The sequence below is a fragment of the Trichogramma pretiosum genome, unplaced genomic scaffold (assembly GCF_000599845.2).
Source record: "Trichogramma pretiosum strain Unisexual culture from Peru unplaced genomic scaffold, Tpre_2.0 scaffold90, whole genome shotgun sequence".
NCBI classification, from domain to species: Eukaryota; Metazoa; Arthropoda; class Insecta; order Hymenoptera; family Trichogrammatidae; genus Trichogramma; species Trichogramma pretiosum.
In genome coordinates, this window is record NW_019641031.1 from 343749 (window position 1) to 368737 (window position 24989).

A 24989-nucleotide genomic window follows, 5' to 3' on the forward strand; every position below is an offset into this window, starting at 1 on the left:
CTTTACATGTTAATATTTTAAAAGATTTAGTTTCTCCATTGCCAATAGCCAAAAAATCCACTATCACAAGTACCATAATCCACTACAATGATTTATATTCTCTTATTTTTTTTTTGTAAATCTGATGGTTTAGAAATTACAAGAAGACAATTTTTTTTTATCGCTATTTAATTCAAAATGATAGTTTGAATCCTTAAAGATTTAAACGCGTTAGATTTTCAAGCCAGTTAAAATATTAAAAGTAAAAAAAAATAGATCCACCAAATACTGAAAAAAGTTCATTTAGTATTTTTTATGCACCATTAATTATCTGAAATCTTCGAATTGCTTCAAAATATTTTCTGGTAACCCAAATGTATTAATTTTAGGCATTATTGATCTCCTCATATTATTCCTCAAAGTCTCATATGTACGATGGGTTAAATACTGTAAAGAAAATGTCATGTATTCATCCAATTTTGTAATAAGATAATAATACATACCCCAAATTTTCCCATATCTTTATAAATTTTTGCTCCTTTGATTTTATCTATTACATTGAATTTAATTATAAATGCAATCATAATTCTTTGCTCGAACATGGTCATTGTGTACCTGTAAAGGTAAAAAATTGATTACATAATTACTCTAAATATAATATTATTTGAATTTAATTAAGTTGTTTTACTGTGGTCGCCCATGTGATCTATGTATTTCTGGTGAAAAAGTACATAGAACTTGTTTACATCTAGCTTTTTCTGGGATATCTTGACTAATCCACCATTTGGATCTGTAAATTATAATATGTTCATTCAATGTTCATAATATTTCTTTAAAAAAAAAGTCAATACCTATTCTCAATTAAACTGTCATCATCATCACTACTATTATTTTCAATGCAATCATCACTACTCTCGCTTATTGTTTTTGCGATAGTATTGTGCCTAAGTCTTGCCTCTGATTCCAAACTCTCGCTTATGCTCTCAACATTTATGCTATGATCATTTGCGGTTCCATTGCAAGTAAGTTCTATTTTAGATTCAATAGGTGAATTATTTAAAGAAGGTATGATATCTTCTTCACTGGAACTACTACTTTCAATTCTTAATCTCTTGTGTGATTTTTTAGTAAATTTTTCTTGCTGTTCTTCCTGAAGGAGTTCTTCTTCTTCACTAGAACTACTACTATCAATTTTCAATCTCTTGTGTGGTTTTTGAGTAAATTTTTCTTGCTGTTCTTCCTGCAGGAGTTGTTGAAAACTTTGTCTATTTGTTTTTTCTTCAGCTTGTTTTTTTACACTTTCAAATCTGTGGGAATAAATTAATGATAACTAACTGAGAAAAGATTATGAGTAAAATTCAAGAAAAAGTTAAATACCTGTATAAGTCTATTGGTAAAGGCCTTCTAGCTTCTATCGAATGAAGAAGATATAAGATTTTATACATTCGTGTAACATTGAGTAAATTGTTATTATTTTTTGTAGATTTGATAAGTTTTAAAACGTGATCTCTGGTAGTAAGTGCATAACCACTTTGATTGGAAACTTTTCCTCCAAGATCCTTGAAATAATTGTTTACAAAAATTAAACTCCAATAATTTAATGTGAGAAGCAAATTGTTGTATAATTGTTGTATAAAGTTTTAAATTTATTACCGTAACTATCTTACAGTACTTTTTTTCAATTTCTGGCGACAATCCGAGAAATTGAAATTCGTAAGCTTTAAATATTTTCGGGAAGTGAACGTCGGTCCTATCTGAGTTGGAGTCAGTCATGACTAAAATTTTAATTATCAAAACAAGAGTAAGCTTTTGAATTTCACAATTATCACAGAAACTAAGTGAAAGATAGCCGTTGAACTAGCGGCGTCTTGAGTGTAATCGATTGTGCCACTGTATACAAACATCATAACGGACTATAAATATTTGTTTGTTATCTGCGCTGGATAAGAAATGCTAGCAGCATGCAAAATAGCCGACGGTGGTACCAATAAACATGTTATACTGGGCGTCGAAGTCATGGCGGCGTACCCCCGTGGATTAACATTACGACTCCATATTAGCCCATGCTTATCCCCAGGGGTAAGCCATTTTCGTACGCTATTACTATATCTATATACATAAAATTCGACGCCCAATATAAAATTTGCGACAGAGCGAAGAATGACTCGTAAAGGAGTCGTCGGTCGTCGGTGGCGCTGCAAGTCATAACACTACCGGCTTTTTGCCGGTACTGTTAACAAGTTGAAGCATGTTAGCGACCTATGTTTTCGTTGCGATCGTGAAACTACCCATGTGCTTCGAACTGGCAGCTGTCACAACTCGAGTCGAGACTTCTGTCATCGTCCTAAGTTTCATAGAGAGATACATATAGTATCGGTAAGAAAATCTTTTTTTTTTCAACATGATGTTTACAATATGCGCTCTTGATGACTAACATTGAATTTCATATCAGTTAGTGAAAAAAAGGGAACGATGCACTCAAATGTTATAATGGGTTTATTGTATTTTTTCACTTGGAAGATTTGTTAGAAAAGAGATACGGTTACTTTTGTAAAAAAATGTTTCGTTGTGCATTCGTAAAATAATCAATAGGTGGCCAATAGGTCAGAAACCATCTTGATCAATAATTATAGAGAATAAATCAATGTTTTAACGTTATCTATAGCATTGAAATGAGAACTTTGATTTTTCCGGTTGAAAATAAAATAATTGTGTAGTTACATTACTACGAATAATACAACTGTTGGTTGTAAGTTGTTTAAGTAACGCAAATAGAGGAAAACGAAGATTGAATGAATTGAAAAATAATGTTTTTTTCTATTCTCTAACGAGTAGGTATAAATATATATATGATCGGGTTCATAAGGAGAAGACAATTTTTTCATTGTTGTCGAGCGGCATCAGGTGCGCGCCGATAAGCGTGACACCTATCCCCAATGTAAAAATAATAAAAGAGCCAAAATCCGTGCGACCTGTGCTACATTGAAATTTACATATATCACGCGCGTGTCGTATTATATGTCATTTTAGACACTTGAAAAAAGCTCGATTGTAACGGTACAAGGAGGTAGCTATGTGCCCTTTGCTCGACACGCATCGCAAAGAAATTAATCCTATATTAAATTGAGCCAGCTCATGCGCGGATTCGCTACGCGGCATCAAGATCGCGCTTCGTCTTTGATCCACAAATTCCACCTAATGACTAATCATCGTTATATACATTAGACTCATTGGAAGAAACAAAATCGTGAGAGATTCCGAATATGGACAGTCATTGGGTTCGAGATGTTTTGTGTTTGTCTTTCTAAATAAGCTTGTTCGCTCATTGTCTCAAGCATTCAAAGAGTTTTAAATCCCAAGAAAATCTCCGAAGTTTTCTCGCTATACGTCGACCGAGCGTTTTCTTTTTGTTGTTTTATTTACACGGCAAACATTCGAATGCACACTGTAACACTTGAAAAATATCATTGAGTCGACGCGGCACACATACGAAGAGTCTCTTTTTCTTTCTATATTACTTACCTCGTCTACGCATTATATTATGTATAGCAAATACAAACAAACTTTTTATACGTGATGATTTTTGTTCGAACGTGTTTCGCTTCAATTTCCCACGCACGAGCGCGTAGTGCGTAATTTTCGTACGTTTTTTTGATTATTCACAACGAGTAGCCCATTCGTGACGATCGGATCTCGCGTAATCAAGTTGAAAAATCAACGATATCCGCGCGTACACGATCGAATTAAAAGTCTTAGCTTTAGCAGTTACTTTTCATGTAAATATATTCAAATCGGGTGCTCTTCGCAACGCGATTGCTAATTAATCGAGATTAATTTAGATCTAGCTGCGTAATGTCGAAATTTTCCATGGCAATAGCCCGCGAGATCCGAATTCTAATTAATAATTCGTTTACACGATTGATACACACTGATCGATGCATATACTCGGCTTGTTTACTAATAATCGAACATAATGCGCGCTTATTTTTACGATTAAGCGCGAAAATAGAAACGATAAATGGAAACGATAAGTACGTATTGATTTCGTGGATAATTCACTTGCGGCACACTCGAAGCTTTCGGAGAAGAAGGCGCTTAGCGAGAAAACTTGCGTGCACTTATCGAATAATAACTATACCCCATGGATACGGATTATGTGTGTTCTAGCTATAAATATAACACGTTAGCGCGACGTCGAGCGCGTGCCATTTCTCGGTTTTCGACGCCTACCCTTGCTCAAAGCTCTTGTCTATCGGTGACATATCTAAAAATACCACCCACCATTTAATTCATGCGATTATGAGTAATAATAATTAAAAAAAAAAAGGAGTCGCGACAGATGTCTTCTTTTTTTGTAAACGAAGAGATATCAGCAGGAGATCGAGGGTGTGATTCTCGTTAACGAGGAACATTGGAAAAATTATAAAATTACGCCGAATCGAAAAGCGACTAGACGAATAAAAAATAGCAACTTTGCTTGCGCCGTTGAAATGGTTACGATTGCGGAATAGACATTGCACGGCGGGCGATGATCAGTAATGAAAATGCGAACGAAATTGCAGGTTGATAAAACTAGATCAATTTTTATCAATCGAGTTTATGATAGTGCAGTTTATAAGATGCAAGGGGTCAAGTCGTGAATGTAAATAACACGAGTACAAGATGTAAGTAAGGTATAAGAAGAACAAGAAGAAGAAGAAGCGGAGCGACACGCGTGACGCGCGGCCACGTGTTGAGCGACGCATGCCGGCGCGGAGTTTTGGCGCGCGCAAAAAGTATACTACATGTATCACAACAAAGGCTGCTAAAATAGCATATATATATAAATATAGGTATAGCCGAAAGCGGAAGAATCGCGAGTAGTAGTAGTAATACGAAGGAGCTGCGCCAAGGTAAGCCCAGGTAGCACACACATTCATAATATCTCGAAGCAGCAAAAGATAAGCTATATGGGCATTGTGTGTTATATAGCTATATCGAGCGCAAGCCGTGTCGTGTGTTGTGTGCGTGCATCGCAGCGCTCGAGCTGGCTCGCAAGGTGGCAGGCCTCGACCATATAGCGTATATATACGCAGTGCGTGTTGGTCGCGTGTGAGAGGCGCAAGTTTCGGCGATTCCCACGCAAGGGAGCCCCGGCACAGCCGGCAGCCGGTGGCCCCAGCTGTCCCCCACCTCTCGTATATATACAGCACTGTAGTAGTATTTGTGTACTGACGCACTCTTTATATACGAGTCGTGGCGTACACACGCACACGTACACACACAAACACATGAGGCTCGTATTCTCTCGATTTCTACCACTGCTCCTTTCTTGCCGAGCACATATATACATATGCACACGACTCGTTTTGGTGTTGGTGTCGCGTATACACATGCGTATACAAACTCCGCAGACCATACAGAGATACAGTTACCGTATATACAGGCAAATGCGCGTAAAAGTGTGCACGAAATTCTAAGGAGACCTCTTCTACACGAGCCCTATAAGTATAAGCGAGACTCGAGCAAGAGCCAAGAGCTGCATGACAATTGATCGGCAGCAAAAACACGGGGATTAGTCCCATATTGAACTAAACATCTCGGCGCGCGAGGCCTCATTCGAGGGGGCTCGCCTATAACTATAATTCGCACATATCGCGCAGAAAGACCACAGCTCGCGACCTTTTAAAGCGAATATACACGCGTTCGTTAATTCGGCTCAAAGTCGCACGATCATTCTGGGTCATTTAAAAAAAAAGCTGCGTCCAATGTGCACGAGTAATAAAGTCGCGCAGCTGCTGCGAGGACTCGAGATAATTGCATTGGCTCGTCGGCGAGCGAATCATCGTTATACTGCGGTCATTCGTCGAGAGGAAAAATGGAGAAAATTACGAGTTCGAGACGACGACTCCAAAAACGACGATGATCCTGGCTCGCGTAATTGATAATTGGGCCTCGCTGTACACTTACTATACTTACGCCCATTACACGGAGCGATGCGTGATATTAATCGCGCTAATGGCTTTCGTTACGGGGGCCCTGGTTTAAATGATCATAAACGTAAATAAAGCGGCGCTCGCACGCGCGATCATCGGCCATTCGATATATATAATACGCACGAGTGAAAGACGATCCGCGGGACGCGCGCGACTTTTGTAAAACGAGGTATACATAATAAACGTCAAATCGAACGAAAAATAGCGCGAGTATAAATGTACATATGTAATGCAGCACGTACACAGCTCGAATATCGACGACTATCTTTAGCTGCTGCAGCCTCGATCGAACCTCATGAGAAAATTATCGTGTTTTTTAGGACTGCGCGGAGTGTGTGTGTGTGTGTGTATTACAAGTGGCGTAGCGGGGGACATATATGTATATGATGCGCTCGCATCGACATTTAACACGCGCTCGATCGTTTATACAACATGACGTTTTCATTAAACGAGTGTCGTCGAGCTGCGGTGTCGAGTATCCTTTTCTTGGGAAAATAAAAGAAGAAGAAGAGGTCGATAGGAGAGAATCGATAAAGATTCGATGATGCGCGTAAGTATACTTGTACTCGAGCACCCGCGCCTGTTTACATCGCAAAGCTTTTGGCGCTGCGCGAAACAAATTGCGCGTTTCTTACAATTTTCGTCTTGCGGACCAAAGTACCTTTAATATAGGATGATAGCCTCTCGACTCGTCGTCAACTTTGTTATATACAAACCGCGCGAGATGTATCAAACGCGTGCGAAAAAAGACAACAAAAAAAACAGACAGGGTATATATCGTGTGCTTGGATTAAAGCGCCACATATATATATATATATACCTACACGAGGCTCGTGGGGCGCATTGGACGCGACCGAAAATTCATACGTGCACGCGTGCAGGCGGCAGCATTATTATGGGCGCGTGCTAAACTTACTACTATATATGTAGCCAAAGTACGCGCGGCACACGCGTGAGAACGAGTTGTGCGAGCCCCGCGTGCAACTGCAGCGTATATAGTAGTAAACACGTGCTCGAGTTTGCATCGTTGCCCCCCGCTTCCTTCTCCATATCGTACTTATATATGTATCGAACGAACCTCGCGCACCATTCATGCTTCGCGCGTTGCAAAATTCACATGCGCGCTTTAACTCGATGCACTTCAACTTACTCCATAATATTCCACATAACGATTGAAAGGTTTATTGCATATTTTGCTTCTTGCGCTTATCGTAAAGCAGCTTTGAACGTGATCAATCAATGCTATCTTCGTTCACTATCTTATGAGATTCATTCATCGGCGCGTAATTCTCTACTTGACACTCGCGACTTTTTTCCAGAGAATCGGACAAACCAAAACTGTGACCACTGGGTCAAGATGTATGTACTCTCGTAAACTCTCTATACTCCTACGCAAAGCGATTCTTACCTGTCCTGTTCGAGCTTGTCCACGTACACATAGGCAGCGTCTATTTTATAAGCAGTCTATTTGTGCCACAACAATAACAACCGACCAAAACTCGAAAGCCAATTCAATTGCATCAATCCGTCAGTAATTTTTTTTTCTTTTCTTTTCTATTATACAACGACGAAAAAAAATGAAAAGATGAGCTTTGGTTGAGCCGCCGTTTTTCACGCTAAGCCTCCACTGTGTTTCCCCTTTTCTTCTTCTTCTTCATCTTCGCATTACGTATATATCACGGGTGCTATATGTATTGCTATATACTTGCCTATTTAGTCGCGTTTACGCTTTTTCCGGTACAGCACGGCACACAACTTCGGCGAAATATTGAATGGGCCACGGTTATACGGCATATACCTGTTAAAACGCGCTCGAATTTCTCTAAGTAGCGGCCCACCCTATTGTTGTTGCTTCTTTACACGGATTCGACCAAATCTCTTTCTCTCTCTGCGCGTCGATTATGTATCGCCTACCTTGCTTTGATACATTACTATTACAACAGAGGCTACAAGGGAAACCTTTGCTTACGCGTAACTGCATCTCGAGGCGATCACTCAATGACGAAATTTCGTTTCCAGGATTTTTTTTTCTCTCCTTGCTTTTTAGCACTTTCTCAAAAGCTCCTTATTAAAACGTAACAAGAAAGCATCCAAGAGATCGCTAAAGTTTTCTTTACAAGTGTATACATCCGATACTTTGTTTTTCTTTAAAAGAAATAGATGCTCCGAGGCGTTCTTGAACGAGGCGATGAGTATTCAAACGTGCTTCACTTGTAATCTCTCTTGAATAAACACGTGTATAACACTATATAAGCCGGTGATAAGAGTTACTTTGCTCTATTTTCTTTACGAAATATTAATTTCCAAAATATTGAAGAAAAAAAAACGTTTATTATCTCTGTGTCGATCGTACTCAAAGCTTAGGCCGCAATATTATAAATGCTAACGAGCAGATCAAACAGACTTGAAAAGTAAGTATACTATGGTCCATTTCGAGGTAAAGAGCTAAAGAAACGAGAAAAGTATATTTGAATGTTTGAACGCGCGGCTAATATTGTCTCGAGGTAAATTTATAACAAAGGCGTGTTCGTGAGGTATGTGTACTTGTAGCAATCATTAGTGCAACATCCAACCTGTTGTTTAGCCTATGATAAATTTTCTAGCACTACACATTTTCAAGTTATTTAAATTTTATTACTTCTTTTTGTGTGTTTTTCGTCTCAACATTTGGATTCTTACGCATCGATAAAGCATATAGGAAAAATCAAAAGGAATCGGTGTCGCGCCAAGCGAACAGGTATTAATATCGGTATTTATTAGTTGACCAATTTGAGACGAATAAATCCAGGTTAGCATCTGCCTGCAAAGAATTCGATTGGCGCCAGGTAGTCTGTCTGCGTCAACAAATCTTAACTTCGATCGTTCAAAAGTCAATTATTGCGCGGTGTCTTGGCGTCTTGACTCGAACGCTCGTTTCTTTCTTATTCAAATTTACGGAAAAATATGATCGCGCAATATCGGCTGTTAAAATTTATGCCTGCGCAATAAAATAAGCTCTTTGATCCTTCTGGACTCGATAAAAGGAAAAAAAAGCCAAGTGTAAAATCGTCGACGCTGGTGCGCGCCGCGCGTCTTGCAGAATTATGCAAATAATCGTTTTTTTTCACAATGTCGACGTGAATAGAAATTGATAATTAGACCGCGTGAAAGATGAATAAATCAATGGGTAATATAATTTTTGTAACGTGCACAGGTATAAATGCCCACATGTATATAAAGGTATATATACTTAAGACCGGAAAACGACTATGGGATTTCATTTGAAAATCAATCAATAGCAAGTCGCAAGAGTGAAATTCAACTAGTACACACAGACGAATGGGCCATTATGTATAGGTATATATAGGAGCGGCGTAAAATAGACCCGGCGATATATATTGTGTACACTTGCCGGTTCATACCTGCCTCGACAAGAGACGGTTTTAAGGTGCACACGTGCGCGTCACTTAAGGACGGCTTTCCATACTATAAATCCAAACTTACCAGCTATATATAGGCATACAATAATAATAACAACAGAAGGAAAAAAGCGGAGCGTGCGCGAAACAATGCAAATCATCTGTAATGCCTTGGCGGGCCTGTTTTACTCGTATATACATTGGCTTTCGTATACGTTGTTTTGACAGGCAGAACGTGATGACATGAAAAGGGGTTGACTTCTTTTCCTTCCGTTTTTCATGGAAGCGGCCACAAATTGTGATGAGCGCGTGGTTATCAGCGTCTTGCATTCCGGCCACGACATTGGTGAGCTGCCTGCGGTTTGTGCGCGATCACGTCCCAAAGCACAATGGAATGCGGCTTTTCCTTAATAATGTATATACCAAACGCACGCAGAGATCTAATTCGATCGAGAATTCATCCGAGCGTGTCCGAGCCGAGGAATTTGGCTTCGCTCATTTTTAAGACAAAAGAGAGAAAAAAAAGCCAGCGGCAGCGACGACGCGCCGAATATAAATTGGCCTTATATTACATGTATTATATAGGTAGTCGGAGTATAGTGGCCAGTGCCGCTGCTGAGCGAGGCAGCATGAGTCACGTAATCGCGCACACGTGTGCGGAGCTCGCAGCTATATAATATAACTCTCGGAGAGAAAGAGATTAAAGGAGCAAAAGATAATGAGAGAAGAAGAAAAAAAAGGTCTCGAGCCGGCCGGGAGTCGTAACAGGATCGAACGAGTCCGGCGAGCTCGAAGAATACTCGAAGAAAGTATATAGATATATAGGTACCGATGTGGTAAAGGAGCAAGAGCGAGCTCGAGATTCGAGAGGCGAGAGAGGAATATCTGTGCAGGTCCGAGCCTGTCTGCGCCGAAAAGTAAAATAAAAGTATAGTACGTCGAGAAAAGAAAAAAAAAATAAACGTTGGGCCGCTCGCTGTCGTTATAATAACAGCGAATAATAAAGGCAGCCTTTGGAAGGAGCATATAGGAAAGGTATTGCGAAGGAAGCATGCTCTTATTGGCATATATTCTATCGATGGCGTGTCGAGGTTCCTAGGCAAAAGCTCTCGCGTATACAAAGGAATCGCGAAGACACCCTCTCTTATATGTGCTGGTCTTCGGGCGATCGCGGCGGGGCCCGTACATAATACCCTCAGCTCCACGCGGTATATATATGCGATTATTATGTGTGAATAAGAGAAGCCCCTCGTATGTACCTATATACGCATACCATAGCATATATATATTGGCCAAGACGCGACGAAGAAGCAGAAGAAGAAGAAGAAGAATATGTGCAAGAAAAGGAGAGGAGGACCAAGACGCGCATTATGTATACACGAGACACGCCAACCCCAAGCTGCGCTCGAGAAAAAGTTCCCATGGCATCGCGGCATCTGCGGGCATCTTGCACGCACGTATTATATTATACACACTCTCGGCCAAAGCCAAGAAAAATGGGGGTGGCTCGTCCTCGCGTCTTCAAGAAGAAGAAGAAGAAGAAGAAGCAGAGAGCAAAGAGAGAGAGAGAGAGAGAGAGAGAGAAGCAGCTGCAGCTGCTCACTTGCGACCGTGGGAGAAAGAAAGCGGCAGGTAGTTGTTGCGTGCAGCGAGAGTAGTAGTAGAGAGCCCCTTTGGGAGAAGGGGGAACTACTATACGCGCTATACGCAGTCAGGCGCGCAGACGGATGCCTCGTATACAGTCTCTGCTGCTGCTGTGTATAGCGTATTTAATATACAGGAGCGACGGTGGCGGGGGTGATTCAATGGGTCCGCCACCGCCGCCGCCGCTTCTCGCTTCGATTATAAAAGCGGAGTAGACACCGAGTGGAGAATCATTGCGCTACCAAACGCCCTACACCAAGCATCCATACACTTTTCGTGTGCTTTGTGTCCATACACTACGTTCAGTAAAAATCGTGCAGTGTGTTGTGTTCACAAATTGTTGTTATCTGTGAATATATATTCAAGTGTGTTTGTGCGAGTTTCGTTCCAAAAACAACTACCAAACAACAAATCAATCATCGACAATGGTTACCATTAAGAAAATCTTGGCTAAATCCGGAAAGAGCATCCTCAAGGTAGGCATCGTTTTGACACTCGATTAAATTTTATATCGCACACATGGAGGCACGATGAATGCAAAGATAAATAGAAAAGTAACGATTGATCTAACGAACGGTTATCATTTCTAATTGCAGGCTTTGAGGAAGATGTCGAGAGCTCGCTTGGACAAAAAGTTGGCGGCAGCGGCGCAAGAGCAGCAAAAAGCCCAGCCACAACAACAGCAGGCCAATCTGAGCCTGCAGACGATGCTTTACGAGTTCGACTACGACACGCGATCGTTCCAGTTCGAGGACGAGGCGAAGAGCGTCGACACCTACGTGACTTACGTGCAGGCCGAGGCCGAGTACTCGAGCTGCTGCTGCTGCTACTGCTGCGACGAGCGCGACGAGAATCAGCTAAATGAGAATTTGGAGAACGAGATGATGCGCTGAGAGTGCAGCATTTGCGAATCCAGCCGATTGATCGTCGGCCCTTTGATTTTCGTGCCCAGTGATGATGACTGCAACCGAGTGGCAGGCCCAGTGATTTATCGTGCACAGTATGTGTGTCATTGTGTCCGTCCCGCAGCTATATACACGAAGCAGCAGCAGCACTATACAAGTTCCGATTGATCTCGAGTCTCGACGACGACTATTTTCGGATATTTGGGCCCCGAGGAGCGGCTCAACGACATCGACCACCAACGTCCACCAGGAGGGTCGGTGTGAAAAGCAAAAAAGGAGAAAAAACGTCGAGCGACCGACTACTACGATAATTATAATCTCGTCTCTGTGATAGTAGATACGTAACATTGCGCGCGTCGACTACAACAAGCCACCACCGCCAAACTATAACTACGGTTGTGTGTAGACTAGCCGAGTGTGTCTCGTTTTTGCACGAGCCACCCGGCGAAATACCACTACTACCCTACATGATGTTACGTCGTAGTGATTATATCGATATATGATTTGACCTCGCGTCGATTATTGTCTTCCATTAATTTTAGTTTGATTACTCTTAAGTTTTCCAATGTTTTTTTTTTTTTTATAAAAGTATTCGAGAAAAAATTTATTTTTTTCGTGTGCCACCGACTATGTATAAACCAAGCCATGTGATTTCAAACTTCGATGTTTAGCTTTAAGCACCTGTGCGTGCACGAACGAATGTTGTACATATTATATCGATGTAACAGTTTCGAATGCCTCTATAGCGAGAGAGACATTACTTACCAAGCTAATGTGCAAACTATCGCTTTGAGAGCCGAGTGTATTTCGTATAAACGAAATTGAGAAAAAAAATATCTGTGATATTATCATGAATAAGAATAAAAAACGATCTAATAATCAAACTTACTCACTGTCTACTTAATCATGACCACCTATACCCGTTCTTTGTGAAAAAATAAAACATGAATACATAACAAAAAATGCAGCACGCGTATGAAAGAAATGTATAATGCACGCGTAAAAGTACAGTAAAGGGGAGTTGCTTTGAGCGTTACAAAGACATCATTGCTATTAATGGCACAAACTGTCGCGTCTGTTTGGATTATAAAAAGAAACAATATTTTGCAAATGTACCGGTTCTTGTCCGATTTTATTTTTTTTTTTAATGGCACTCGATAATTAGGTAAAAAATGAATTATCGTTCGATAATATGCATAGAACAAAAGACCGTAGAATCGCTTATGTGTATATTTACGCGAGGGAAAAGAAACGAAGCGAGCAAAGATGAACATTATGGCAGAGTACTTAATGAGGCACACGTGCGCGCGACAACGAGACGGCCTATAGCTTTTACATTTATTTTTCAACAATTGCGGTGTCAAAGCACTCGATGTCCGTGGTGAAAGAGAGACGCGTGCGCGCCACCCAAGGCCCTTTGTCTTTCGCCTATTGTTTTTTTTTCTTTCTTTTTCATCTTTTTTTTTCGCAGATACTGACCAAAAGCTTCGAGAGAGGATCGTCACTGGACGGGGGGTGCGGTAAAACAATGAAGTAGCAAATACTTGGTTTATCGAAACGCGTAATCCCTCTTCATTCTTGTGTCTCTCGTTTTGTTTGGTTTTGTAGAATCCACGCGCGTTAGGAAAAAAAGGAAAAAATCATTGTAAGAAAAGATGAGATTATATATATTTGGAAGGGGGAAAAGGGGGGGAAAAGAATTTTCGTACTTTTTTGAAGTGGTTTTTTTATTAATTCTCGAAAACTCACGTTTTATCAAAAATACTCGAAAGAATCTCGTAATCAATCGTGTTGATGCTCCTTGTGTATAGATGCATTTTAATTAATAATATACGACTACTACGTGTTTTGGCATACATCTTTGCATCAGTCAAGCGTCGGCTTCTAATACAATCTTTCATCGATAAAAGCGCAAAAAAATTGGTAAATTATCATTGGTCATTCGCGCCTGTGGTCATTAGCATAATCTTGACTACAGACGAATCCTTCAAAATTGTCCCCGTTTTGTACAAAAATATGTCTTTGAGTTGTGGGTCTAAACGGCTTCTCAGTCTCGTTCGAGATTCCCTTGTAATATAACTTACAAAAAATATACGTAAAATATGTACAAAGATCGTCGTCGAGTGCTGTCGTTAATTTTTTGTCAAGCACATCTCGATCGATGCGTTCATTTCTTTTTCTTTTCTTTTCTTTTTTTTTCATTTGCACCCCGAAAAAACAAAAAGTATTATTTACACTATACAGATTAAAGCACTAAGGTAAAAATATAAATATATGCCGCACTAGTTTACAGTTTTAAAAATTACGGTAGATAATAATATCACACTCTGAAAAAAGTACAAGGTACACAAGTTAATGACTATCGATTGTGCGTCGAGCGTTCACAATCCAACGTTTCTCTTTACTTTCGTTCGCTCGACTTTTTTTCACTTACATAATGAAGATTAATTTTAACAATAATCGGTAATATCAGGCAAAGCTGATCTAATCTGGTCGAGCCATACATATAGACGGATTCGCGCGACCCTCGATCATGCTCGTTGAAAATTGTTTCGTTCTCTAAACTACTTGCGCGCGCAGACTTTGCGTTAAAATCTCGTTAATCGTGTGTTGCTCTTCGGCAATTTGGTTCGGTTGGACTGGGCCATTTGGTATAGAGTTTGTTTAACTTATTCGTGATATCGTGGCGAGGGAGAAGCTACTAGAGCAGCAAAGGGAGCTCAGTAAGCGAGCTCGGCACCCCAGGGCCGATAGGGCTTGCCGTGCTGCTGCTGACTGTACTGACTCGCGGCCGCCGCGGCTGCTGCTGCTGCGGCTGCGGCCGCCGCCGCCGAGGACTGGTACTGGCCCACCGGGCCGGAATACTGGGCCGCGAGCGGAGGTGGCCAGACGGCCGCGGCTTGAAGCTGCAAGCTCGACGCCGTCGTCGCCGCGCTCGGATGCTGATGATGCTGTTGCTCGTAGCTCGACTGATGTTGTTGTTGTTGTTGTTGCTGCTGCTGATGTTGTTGTTGCTGTTGTTGTTGTTGTTGTTGTTGTTGCTGCTGTTGCTGCTGTTGCTGCTGCTGCTGATGCGGAGTCGTCTGACCGTTGGGTTGGGGCTGCTCGCGATGGAAGCTCTGCAGATGCGACAGAAGCCGCAGCCTCAGTGGGTCCCTCTCGTCGAGGCCCTCCATGGTGACGAGGTAGCGGCCGACCTCGGCCACGCACTCCCCCCAGCCGACCGCGTGATAATCCATAGCGAGTTTCGTGCTGTCGTAACCATCACCGCCTGCAAAAATAATAATTTTTACAATTATTAACGCGTATTTTTTAATACAAGAAAAAGCGGTAGACTAACGAGGCATTCTGACATTTTCGATGCACGAGGTAAAAAAGAAGAAGAAGAAGAAGGAGGAGGAGGAGGAGTGATGGTGTTTTTTTTCGCTCTCTCGATCTCTCGCGCCGCGGCGAAGCCGAAATTCTCAGGCCGGCAGATGGTCGATCGGCGCTCACAGGTAATACACATATACACACACGCAGCATAGTGTATATAATAACAGCAGCAGCAACGGCCCGTGGGAAAGTGATTTAGCCCTTGCCTCGATTATTACACGTATAATACGATACTCTCCGCTATACACTCGACTATGTTTATTAAAAAAGTGTTGTGTGTGTACACATAATAAACGCGTCATTGAGAGATTTCGGCGACACATCTTCGATCGATTCGAATTAAATGAATATGCATATATAAGAGAGCCGGACTCTTCCGGTCGAGCTTTTATTATTTTATATATATGCGTGTCTCGCATCGCAAACCTGAACCGAATGAATTTTATTCCGTGGCTAAACGTAATTCGCACCCGATGACTCATCATTTTCAAATTATTTCGCTTAGAAAATACCGTAATATTCTTATCGCGATGAACACGAGTAGTGAAGATAGCGGCTCGCCGCATCATAGACACAAGTAAACATATAATAAGCCATTGAATCTCGAGAGGATTTATATTTTGGGATTTATAATCTCCTCAAAAAAATTTGAAAGCCCACATCAAAATATTTACATTTTGAGAAAAAAAATCGAGTTGGATTAACGCGAAGACATACATCGCGACGTCAATCACGATGATCGTACAATTTTTCTATGACGCGGTGAAACTCTTCAAGAAATATAATTAGCCGCGGCATTTTTATAGCGCGACAGGTCCCTCGGTGTATCGTTATATGCGTGATCTTTCGCGCTATATCGAGTGCAAAAATCATATATTAACACCACGAGGAAAGACAATCGCAAGGAAGGGAAGAGCAATTAGAGCTGGCTTTGGCCTTGCGATGTATATAAGACGCATGATGTAACTGCAGCCAAGCCGGAGCGCGTCGATATATGTATACACACAACGAACCGCTACTACGGATATTTGTACAAAAGTGAGTTTACAGCACGATACACACGTGCGGTTTTCGAAAAGTGGAGGTTTGCGCGCACGAGGAAGAGAGAAGGAGGAGGTTCGCAGTCCGCAATAAGTACATCGGTACTTTGGAAAATGTGTAACATTTGCGCGTCGTCGATATATATTGGTATGGGTCTGTGTGTGTGTGTGTGTGTGTGTATGTATATGTAGGTAAAGCGGTCGAGATAGATCGCGGGAGACGAAGCCGAGTCTGGGTTCCCACAGTGGTGGCACATCTGTCTGTCGAGACACCTTGCTCGCGTGTATAACATATATAGCAGCTCTTTCACTCGTCTCCTCTCCTCCTTTAAGGCTGCTGCTGCTGCTGCTGCTGCTCTTGAATCCGTATTATATACAGGCCCTATATTCTCTCCCCTCTCCGCAGCGAGCTGCTCTCGCAGGAAGCTCCAAGCGCCAAAAACGATCGAACGCGGAGGGGGTAGTATACACGCATGTGCGTAGTCGGATTTTACGCGGTAGCGAGTAGAGTAGGGGCAGCACACACACACACACATTATATTACGAGTAGTATCACGTGGCTATAGTAGTTTTACTTTTGCGCGTAAAAATCGTGGGAACGAACTCGGAACTCGTGAGTCTCGTCGTTGACTTCCTGCGTGCTTATAATATAGCCGGAGCCGCCCGCCCGCCGCCGCCGCCGTTGGGGATTATAATCGGCGATGAACGACGCGGCCAGCAGCTTGCACCTGCTCGACTCTCTCACGACCTCTCGTAGTACTACCCCCTTCTTCTCGTTGGCTCTCTTGGCAGCTCGCTTACCGATCGCTTCACCTTCATCCATAGATGATGTCTTGTCTTGCTTCTATCTGTGTGTGTATGTGTGTGCGAGTGTAAGAGATGGAAAAAGTGTCAGAATCGATTCGAGCCAATGACAATCGATCTGTCATCGGGTGCTCGATCATGACGTTTTACAATCGGTCCAGATGCCGATCGAGAAGCCGATAAGAATTGAATTCGACTCCCTCGGGGGGATGATTGCTCCGATTCTCTCTCTCTCTCTCTCTCTCTCTCTCTGTCTTTCTCTCTCTCCATTTTTAATCTTATCAATGGAAGAGACAAATTCGGCAAATGCCACGAGCTGGCGCGTTAATGTATACGACATAATAGATAAGAGCATCTATAGCCCTCGCGATCGAGACGTGTCTCACGCGTGTGCAGCAAGAAAGAGAGAGAGAGAGAGAGAGAGAGAGGCCGTGACCACCAACAGGTGTCTCGCATGCACGGTATACTGCAAGCAGTACGCTGGCTCCCTCCCTGATCGCTCCCTCCCTGCTGCGCTTCGAGTCGAGCTTTCGGTCATGCGCGCAACTACCTATACCTATACCTCTATATACACGCTTTCACACGATCCGCGCGCACATGTTGTGTTTGTAAACAGAGCTGTTTGTAAACGCTGCGCTTCGCGAGCTGCGCCTCCTCTCTGTGTGATATGTAACCGCGAACCCACAATACATAGAAAAAATGCATCGAAGCTATCGTTTATGTATACGTAATTATCGGTACGTGCCCTTCGAGAGGATGCCAAATGATAAAAAAAAAAAAAAATGACAAATCATTATTATTGTTGGCCTACCTTTGCTACGAAGCGTCCTCAGATGCTCGACCGTCAGCTGGAGAATCTCGGCCTTCTCGAGCTTTCCGCTGTGGGGATCGCGCGCCGCCGCAGGCACCAGTCGGCGAAGCTCGCCCAGCGACGCGTTGATGCGGTCACGGCGCTTCTTCTCGATCATGCCCCTGCGCCGCTTCCGCGACGTGTGATGACAGCCCGAAGAGTCGCCACCCGGTGAATTGCATCTTTTTTTTTTGCGTGCGTTGAAAAGAGATTGAAATTTTTCCAGCTCGACAGGCTGTTGTTCGGTATAATGAACGATTAGCGCACTTACGGTTCTTTGCCGCTCTCCTCGGAGAAGACGTCGTCGCAGTCCGAGTCGCTCAGGGCTCGCTTGAGATGATGATGACTCTGGCGGGCCTCGTGGGAGCCCGCCGTCTGAGCGACGATCGGCTGCTCGGCCGTCGACGGCTCCAAGTGCGCGGGATAGCTCGTGGGTGGGCTCCTCTGGTGCAGATGGGCCAGGCTCGACGGAGGAAGAGGAGGAGGCGGTGGTGGCGGTGGCGGAGGGGGTGGAGGGTAATGATGATGCGCGGCCCAATGGTGCTGCTGGTGATGCTGCTGGTGATGCGGTTGGATGTTGGATGGCGCGTGCGGATGTTGCTGCTGCTGTTGGTTGACGGGATGATGCACCGAGCCGACAGAGGCACTACCGGCTGGAAACTCGGAGGAGAGTAGGGTGGCCCCGGAGCTGCTCTCCTCGGGCCGAGCCACGACGACTCGCCACATGAGAGCGAGCTCGAGTAAGCTTTATTAACGCACAGGCACGTGGAGGCGCGCACGTGTGGCGCGCGACGTTATCGGTCAGTCAGCAGCGATGATGCACCGCGATCGCGCACTAACTGGTGTCGCAGTTATAAACACACAGAGAGACACAGTGACACAAGAGAGAGCGAGGCGAAAGCTCGACCTAAAGCCTAAAGCTCCGTAGAAGAAGAACGTGGTGGTCGTGTGCGCGCGCGTGTGGTGTGTGTGTGTGCTTTGAGCGCGACGTGCGCTCCGGTCGCGTGCCGGCCAACGTGTGGCGTGTGTGCACGCGCTCGGCCGCCGTTCGAGTCGCGCGATCGGCGCACACACGAGCCAGCGAGCGAGCGAGCGAGCCCCTTCCACCACCCCGGATACTCTCCTGTGCTTGCTGAGCTTGCTACACGTAGCTTTCGAGCCAAGGGGGTGCAGGATCATCGACTATACCAGCAGCAGCCCCCACCCCACACAGCCCCCCGACTCGAACTCGCGAGAGCACCCCCCGACTCCGTGTACAGCAGCAGCACACCGTGGGAACTATACATATGAACTCGCGCGAATATCGCCCGTTTCTTCTCTTTGCTAATTCCACCTCTGTGCACACACACGCACACATACATACATCCGACTCGAACCGATGATGATCTTTGCTGCGCAGCTATAGCTTGTTTGTCTCCGCGAGACTATATATATATACACAATTGGCGTTGGCGTAACGAGCTCCCCGAGCGAGCGTGAGAGCTGCAGTGCAGCTTCTGCGAGACGCCCACCCCCGATTTTTCGATGACTCGGCACGCGACCAGCCCGACCAGAGAGAGAGAGAGAGAACTACGAGCGCAATCAGCTATCAGCCTGTGTACTTTCGCACGCGTCACGCATCGGCTGGCCACGCGCCTTTCCCATGTATATATGTACATACAAAGCTCATCGATCACTCGTTTGCCGATCGACGCGCGCGGTTTACAATGAAAAACATTCGACGTCGCGAGCATATCTGTCTTTGCTCCCGAATGTCGCGCGAATTATTTTAAAAGCCATCCTCGCTGCGTCGACTTTATCAATCCATTGGACGGCTTTTTTCGAGCTCGCGAGCTTTCTTCGCGAGTGAAAAAAAAAAAAAATGATCGAGCGGTATATTGCCGTCGAGAAAAGACGAAAGAGCAATAACGCGCGCAGCACGTGTCGCGCGGAGCTTTCGGGAGCTTTGTTGGGTACATAATAAGCCACGCGAGCGACGAGAGATATCGATACCTATTACTGGGCCGCGATCGATTACTACCCGCAACTGGCCAGTAGTGCACGTAAGCGATATTATGCGCGTGCACTTTGGTATACGACAGTTGGGCCGCAAAAGTCACCGCTAGTATATATAGGCACACGCGCGCGCACGCACTTGTCGATAATTGCACGCACGTACATGATCATGTACCGCTTGTTCTTTCTGCCAGCAGCAGCAGCAGCAGCCTTTCTGTTATTCTCCGTACTTATTCGGACGCATCGGTTGTTATTGTGCCTCTGTACGTATCGCCACGCACCCCACGCAACCTATATGCCGTGTCGTTGTGTTTGTATACGCGTCCGCGAGACATCTTCCTCCGCAGTCGCATCTACGTGGACGATTCCACTCGAGTTCGCCTTATTTCTTCTTCGCTCCTCGTCCTGTCGTTGCAATATTATACCTGCGCGTTTTTGACACTATTTTCTTATTCCGCTTCCTATAGTCAAATGGCATATCGAAATTCATTTTTTTTTCTAACTGCAACGATAGCTCGAGTTGCCAGCAACAAGCAAATTCGCGGCGAAAGGAGACTTTCGAGATTTCGTCATCTTTTGCCACAAATTATCAAACTCGTTCGAGCGTAGAAACTTATTTCTTCGAGTTCATCCGAGTAAACTTACAAAGCCAACTCTAGGCAGATTCCGTCATATATATTTTCTATTCACGCCCCATGGAAGCTTGTACTATAACAATACCACCCCTGCTGCCGACTGGCCACTGTCCACTTTTTCGCGACATTACGTACATCGGTGTCGATTGTTTCTCTATGGTCATCTATATAGGCTCGTGCACCCTCGAGTCCACTACTCTCCTCGCGTCTCTCTCTATCTTTCTCTCGGGGGATCTGCGATCTGCTGTAAGCATGATATTTTCAAAAATTTATCACTGACCATTATTGCTTTTTCATATCCATAGATCGGTATCGAATCGGCCAATATGTATCTCATATGTATACCGTGAATGATTAATCGACCGGCGAAATGGACCATTCAAAAGTCATTTTTGATCAAAATCTAATATACGACCCATAGAAAAAGAGAGAAAGATTCTCGACAAATTTCATCGATACGTATTTCATCGTTCGTGGCATATGTGTTTAAAATCAACTATTCAACTTGTAATCTCGAGGAGTGAATTTCGTGTTCCGAATAGGGTCGAACGAGCTCTGCTACATAATAATCATCATTCATAACTCTTTGTCCTTGTTCAAGTTCTGTGATAGATTGATTGCATATTATAAAGATCTTCGTAATTTTTATTGTTTTTCAACTGATGCTTATGATGTCAAATACTATACCAAATTAAAAAGTTTACCATACAGTAATTTAAAATTGTGTTAATACTTTTTTCAAAAGATTAAATGAGTGCAAGTATGACACTCTTATCCCAATTCAAATCTAACTCACCAATCTTTTATTTTTCTAATTTTGGAATAGTTGAATATCAATCTACTATTGAACAATTATTTAATGAGCTATGATAGTAATGATATAAAACACATTCTGACAACTATTCACACGCAAAATGAAATTTTCTTTTTCAAACTCTAAATATACTAAAAGTCTGAAAAATAATTCAGTACGTGATTTTTAACACCTATTTTGTATAAAAAAAACCCTATTTATGATTCTACTTGCCCGGCCGTCTCAATCGAAATCAAGACGTTCGCCTTCGTCATGAATTTAATAAGAAAAGGCAATTTATACTGAAAATTTAATATCAGTTATTATTGCTATAAATGATTCTTTAACATCTAAAAAAATTTTTTATTCCAATATTTTTGGATAGCATGTGGAATATTTTTTCCTTTTGATAAGAAAAGCTTATTGGAGGACATGAGTTTATAAATTGATAAAGAGTTAGTGCATGATGTAATTAATGTAATGAATACACTGCATAAAAAATGAATCGTCTTCAAACATTATGTTATAAGAATAAAAAAAATTGAAAAAAAGACTGAAATATTTGGTTCTGTAATAAAATAAATTATTTTATACTTCAAACGATCGTGTACTTGTCAATAAAAAAATCGTAACTTATTCTTTCAAATTTATTTATTTGTATAACATGTAAACAAAGCAGCATTTAATTACAAACAATAAAAAAAATTCTGCAAAAAAGCTTATGTCGACATCACGAGCTTTGTACTTTAGCTGCCAAGCAAATATTGCATAAATCTTCGTTCGATAGGTGTTCGATGATCATCTTACAGCAGAGAATCGGTAGTCGATCGCGTATCAACTCCATGAAAATATGCAGTGCCCAGCTCTGGAAAAATCCTCTCGACAGTTTCTGGCACAGATGTAATACACTAAGTTTTTCATATTCTTTCTCGCATCTGTACCAATAGGGTATCGAATTAGACGAGCAAGCAAATTTCCAGTAATCCTCGTATGTGAGTAGTTTTGCCGCATCTTCAGGTCGCAATCGAACCACTTCATCGAGCGATAGATCCGGACTTATCCGTATCTCTTTTGCTTTAGTTATGAACTTCTCGTCGTCTTACCAACATTTTGTAAGATCAGCTGAATTCTCGAACAATTTGTACTCGGCGAAAAATGTCATGATCGTCAAAGCGTCACTTTGCTTCAGTTGATATCCTCTTTCCTCAATTTTTTCGACGACAGCCAAAGCACCGGACGCTAGTCTCAGTCTGCCCAAGAACTTAACTGAAAAGGGCCACGATTTATATCTTTCGGCGAAATAACTGTCAGTGGGAAAAATGAAATTTGACAGATCAGCGCCACGTTCGAAAAGAATATCAATGCAATCTGGCCAGAGATTCGCCACAGCCAACTGCAGTGGTGTCCGGCCCAATTTGTCCTTTGCATCTACCTGAATCGTATGATTTAATTCGTCGCATATCTTGAAAAATAGCTTCAATAAACCCATGCCTTCATAAATAATCTTTCTCATGTAAAATAGGTGCAAAGATGTGGATCCCTCGTCGTTGGCCGAGTTCGGATCCGCGCCTCTTCTCAGCAACATTTCAGTAACACGATTGTTGTTGTCGAGCATAGCCAAGTGCAATGGTGTGTTACCGAGCTTATCACGAGCATCGACCTGCAACGGTTGTTGTTTTTCCTCGGCGATCTCGAATAACGGCTTCAACATATTGTAATCATATTTCTTGCTTATCAACAAGTGCAAAAATGTCAATCCATCCTTGTTGACCATATTAAGATTGACACTTTTTCTCATCAGTGGTTTGGTCATTCTCCTATTGCAAAAGTGTTGGTACTTACCAATCAGATACAAGTGTAGTGGCGAATCTCCTGTTTCTGGCCAGAGGCAATTAGGATCATGCCCTGACTCGAGGAATTTCTCGATTTCGTCGTCCAAGCCATACATGCAGGCCACATGGAAATGCGACAGTCCAGATTCGTCGGTGTAATTGACGTCGTAACGGTTGTAAATCTCAAATAGTAGGAGGATCATATTTTTCATTATATTACAATTTTGTTTGGCCACACGATGCAATGGTGTTGTGCGACGCGACGATGGCCTACCGTCTGTATCGAGTTTGGGCTTGTCTTTGTAGCCGCTGCAAGTCACGAAGAAGATGAACACTTCAAGTTCAAGTCTATACTTTTTGTCTTCGGCCACAAAGTTGATGTAATCCATGGCAAGACGTTCGATGTCTTCGGTACGAAAAACGTCTTGGATGTTTGGAGGTGAGAATCGAGCGTAGTACGCCAGTTTAATTGAAGGATAAATCTTACGAATAAACCTGCGTCGCTCATCTACAATCTCCCAATTCATATTTTCTTGCAAGTTCTTCAGTAATGTTTCTAAGTTTTTTAGTCTACCAAAATCTTTCATTGACATATCCATCGTTGGACTCACTCAAACACAACTCACAATCGCTTAAAACTTGAGATATTTTTTATTCTTTTTTTTAAGACAATCACTAGCTGCAATTGCTGCTGCTTCGGTTTGATGTTCACGATGCGACGTCGTAACGTGTACTAACTATACAGCCAGTATATGACCTATAATTTCTCCAAAAAACTAAAATAGTAGCTATGCAATGTATCAGTACTTTTTGGAAACAATTAGAAAACTTGAATCCATCTTAGTGGGGGGCCACTTGTGCATAAGACATTAAGCTTTAAAAGAAGCCTAGGAGAAAGTAGAAATTATTCAGAGACACTGCAACTAGGCTGCTTCCATACATAACTCGGCGCATAGATCATCGAATGAGTTTTTGTTTTTTTTTCTTAATTGAGGAACTCGAAAAGAAACTTGATTCAGCCGTTTTTTTTTTGGGTAATGGCACACTCCTACTATGGATCATGGTCGGTCAATCTAGTTATTCTACACAGTTGTAGATCTTTAAATTGAAAAAGATTAAAGAAAGCGAGTGTTTGACTACCAGCTATCCGTAAAAAGAAATGAATTTCGTTCCAATTTAAATTATTCGAAAACGTAACCCGTGACATTATAACACAATTATTGACGCGATGATCGTGCGAGCGAGAAATTATAGAAGAGGGTATTAAAGGAAAAGTATATGATAATATGATATGAATGAAATCAACTATATTCTAACAATTATTCAGCATACCTGAAATTTTTATTTGGCAAATACTATACCAAATTAAAAAGTTTACCATGCAGTAATTTAAAATTGTGTTAATACTTTTTTCAAAAGATTAAATGAGTGCAAGTATGACACTCTTATCCCAATTCAAATCTAACTCACGAATCTTTTATTTTTCTAATTTTGGAATAGTTGAATATCAATCTACTATTGAACAATTGTTTAATGAGCTATGATAGGTTGGTTTTTTGTTTTGACTATTACTTGTTTGATAAAACATCGGTTCATTGAAATAAATCGAGAATAGCTTCTGGGACATGAGCCGTTGTGAAGTGTTTGAAAAAAAGAGGATACAAATTGAATCAACGTGATATCAAAACAATCAGGTAATTGATCGATTGTTCGCGAACAAGTCGAAGCATTTGATGATTACTTCGAGTCTGTCGCACTACGACC

General features: G+C 42.3%; 3 protein-coding genes across 3 annotated transcripts; 1 reads left to right on the forward strand and 2 right to left on the reverse strand.

The window, feature by feature from the left end:
- LOC106657602 lies at nt 1-1948 on the reverse strand. The gene is made up of 6 exons (XM_014379201.2): nt 1633-1948; nt 1357-1538; nt 831-1286; nt 668-769; nt 483-594; nt 1-426 (listed from the first exon to the last, which is right to left on the reverse strand). The coding sequence occupies exons 1-6, from the start codon at nt 1750-1752 to the stop codon at nt 307-309; spliced, it is 1092 nt and encodes a 363-aa protein (XP_014234687.2). The 5' UTR covers nt 1753-1948; the 3' UTR covers nt 1-306.
- A 9324-nt stretch (nt 1949-11272) lies between these two features.
- Nucleotides 11273-11889, forward strand: LOC106657603. Its single transcript, XM_014379202.2, has 2 exons — nt 11273-11472; nt 11593-11889. The coding sequence occupies exons 1-2, from the start codon at nt 11422-11424 to the stop codon at nt 11887-11889; spliced, it is 348 nt and encodes a 115-aa protein (XP_014234688.1). The 5' UTR covers nt 11273-11421.
- Nucleotides 11890-14621: 2732 nt separating this feature from the next.
- LOC106657604 (hairy/enhancer-of-split related with YRPW motif protein 1-like) lies at nt 14622-18696 on the reverse strand. Its single transcript, XM_023458052.1, has 5 exons — nt 18610-18696; nt 18242-18576; nt 17932-18152; nt 14904-15172; nt 14622-14852 (listed from the first exon to the last, which is right to left on the reverse strand). Exons 1-5 carry the CDS (start codon nt 18694-18696, stop codon nt 14622-14624), a joined length of 1143 nt encoding a protein of 380 aa, XP_023313820.1.
- Between the last annotated feature and the right edge of the window lie 6293 nt (nt 18697-24989).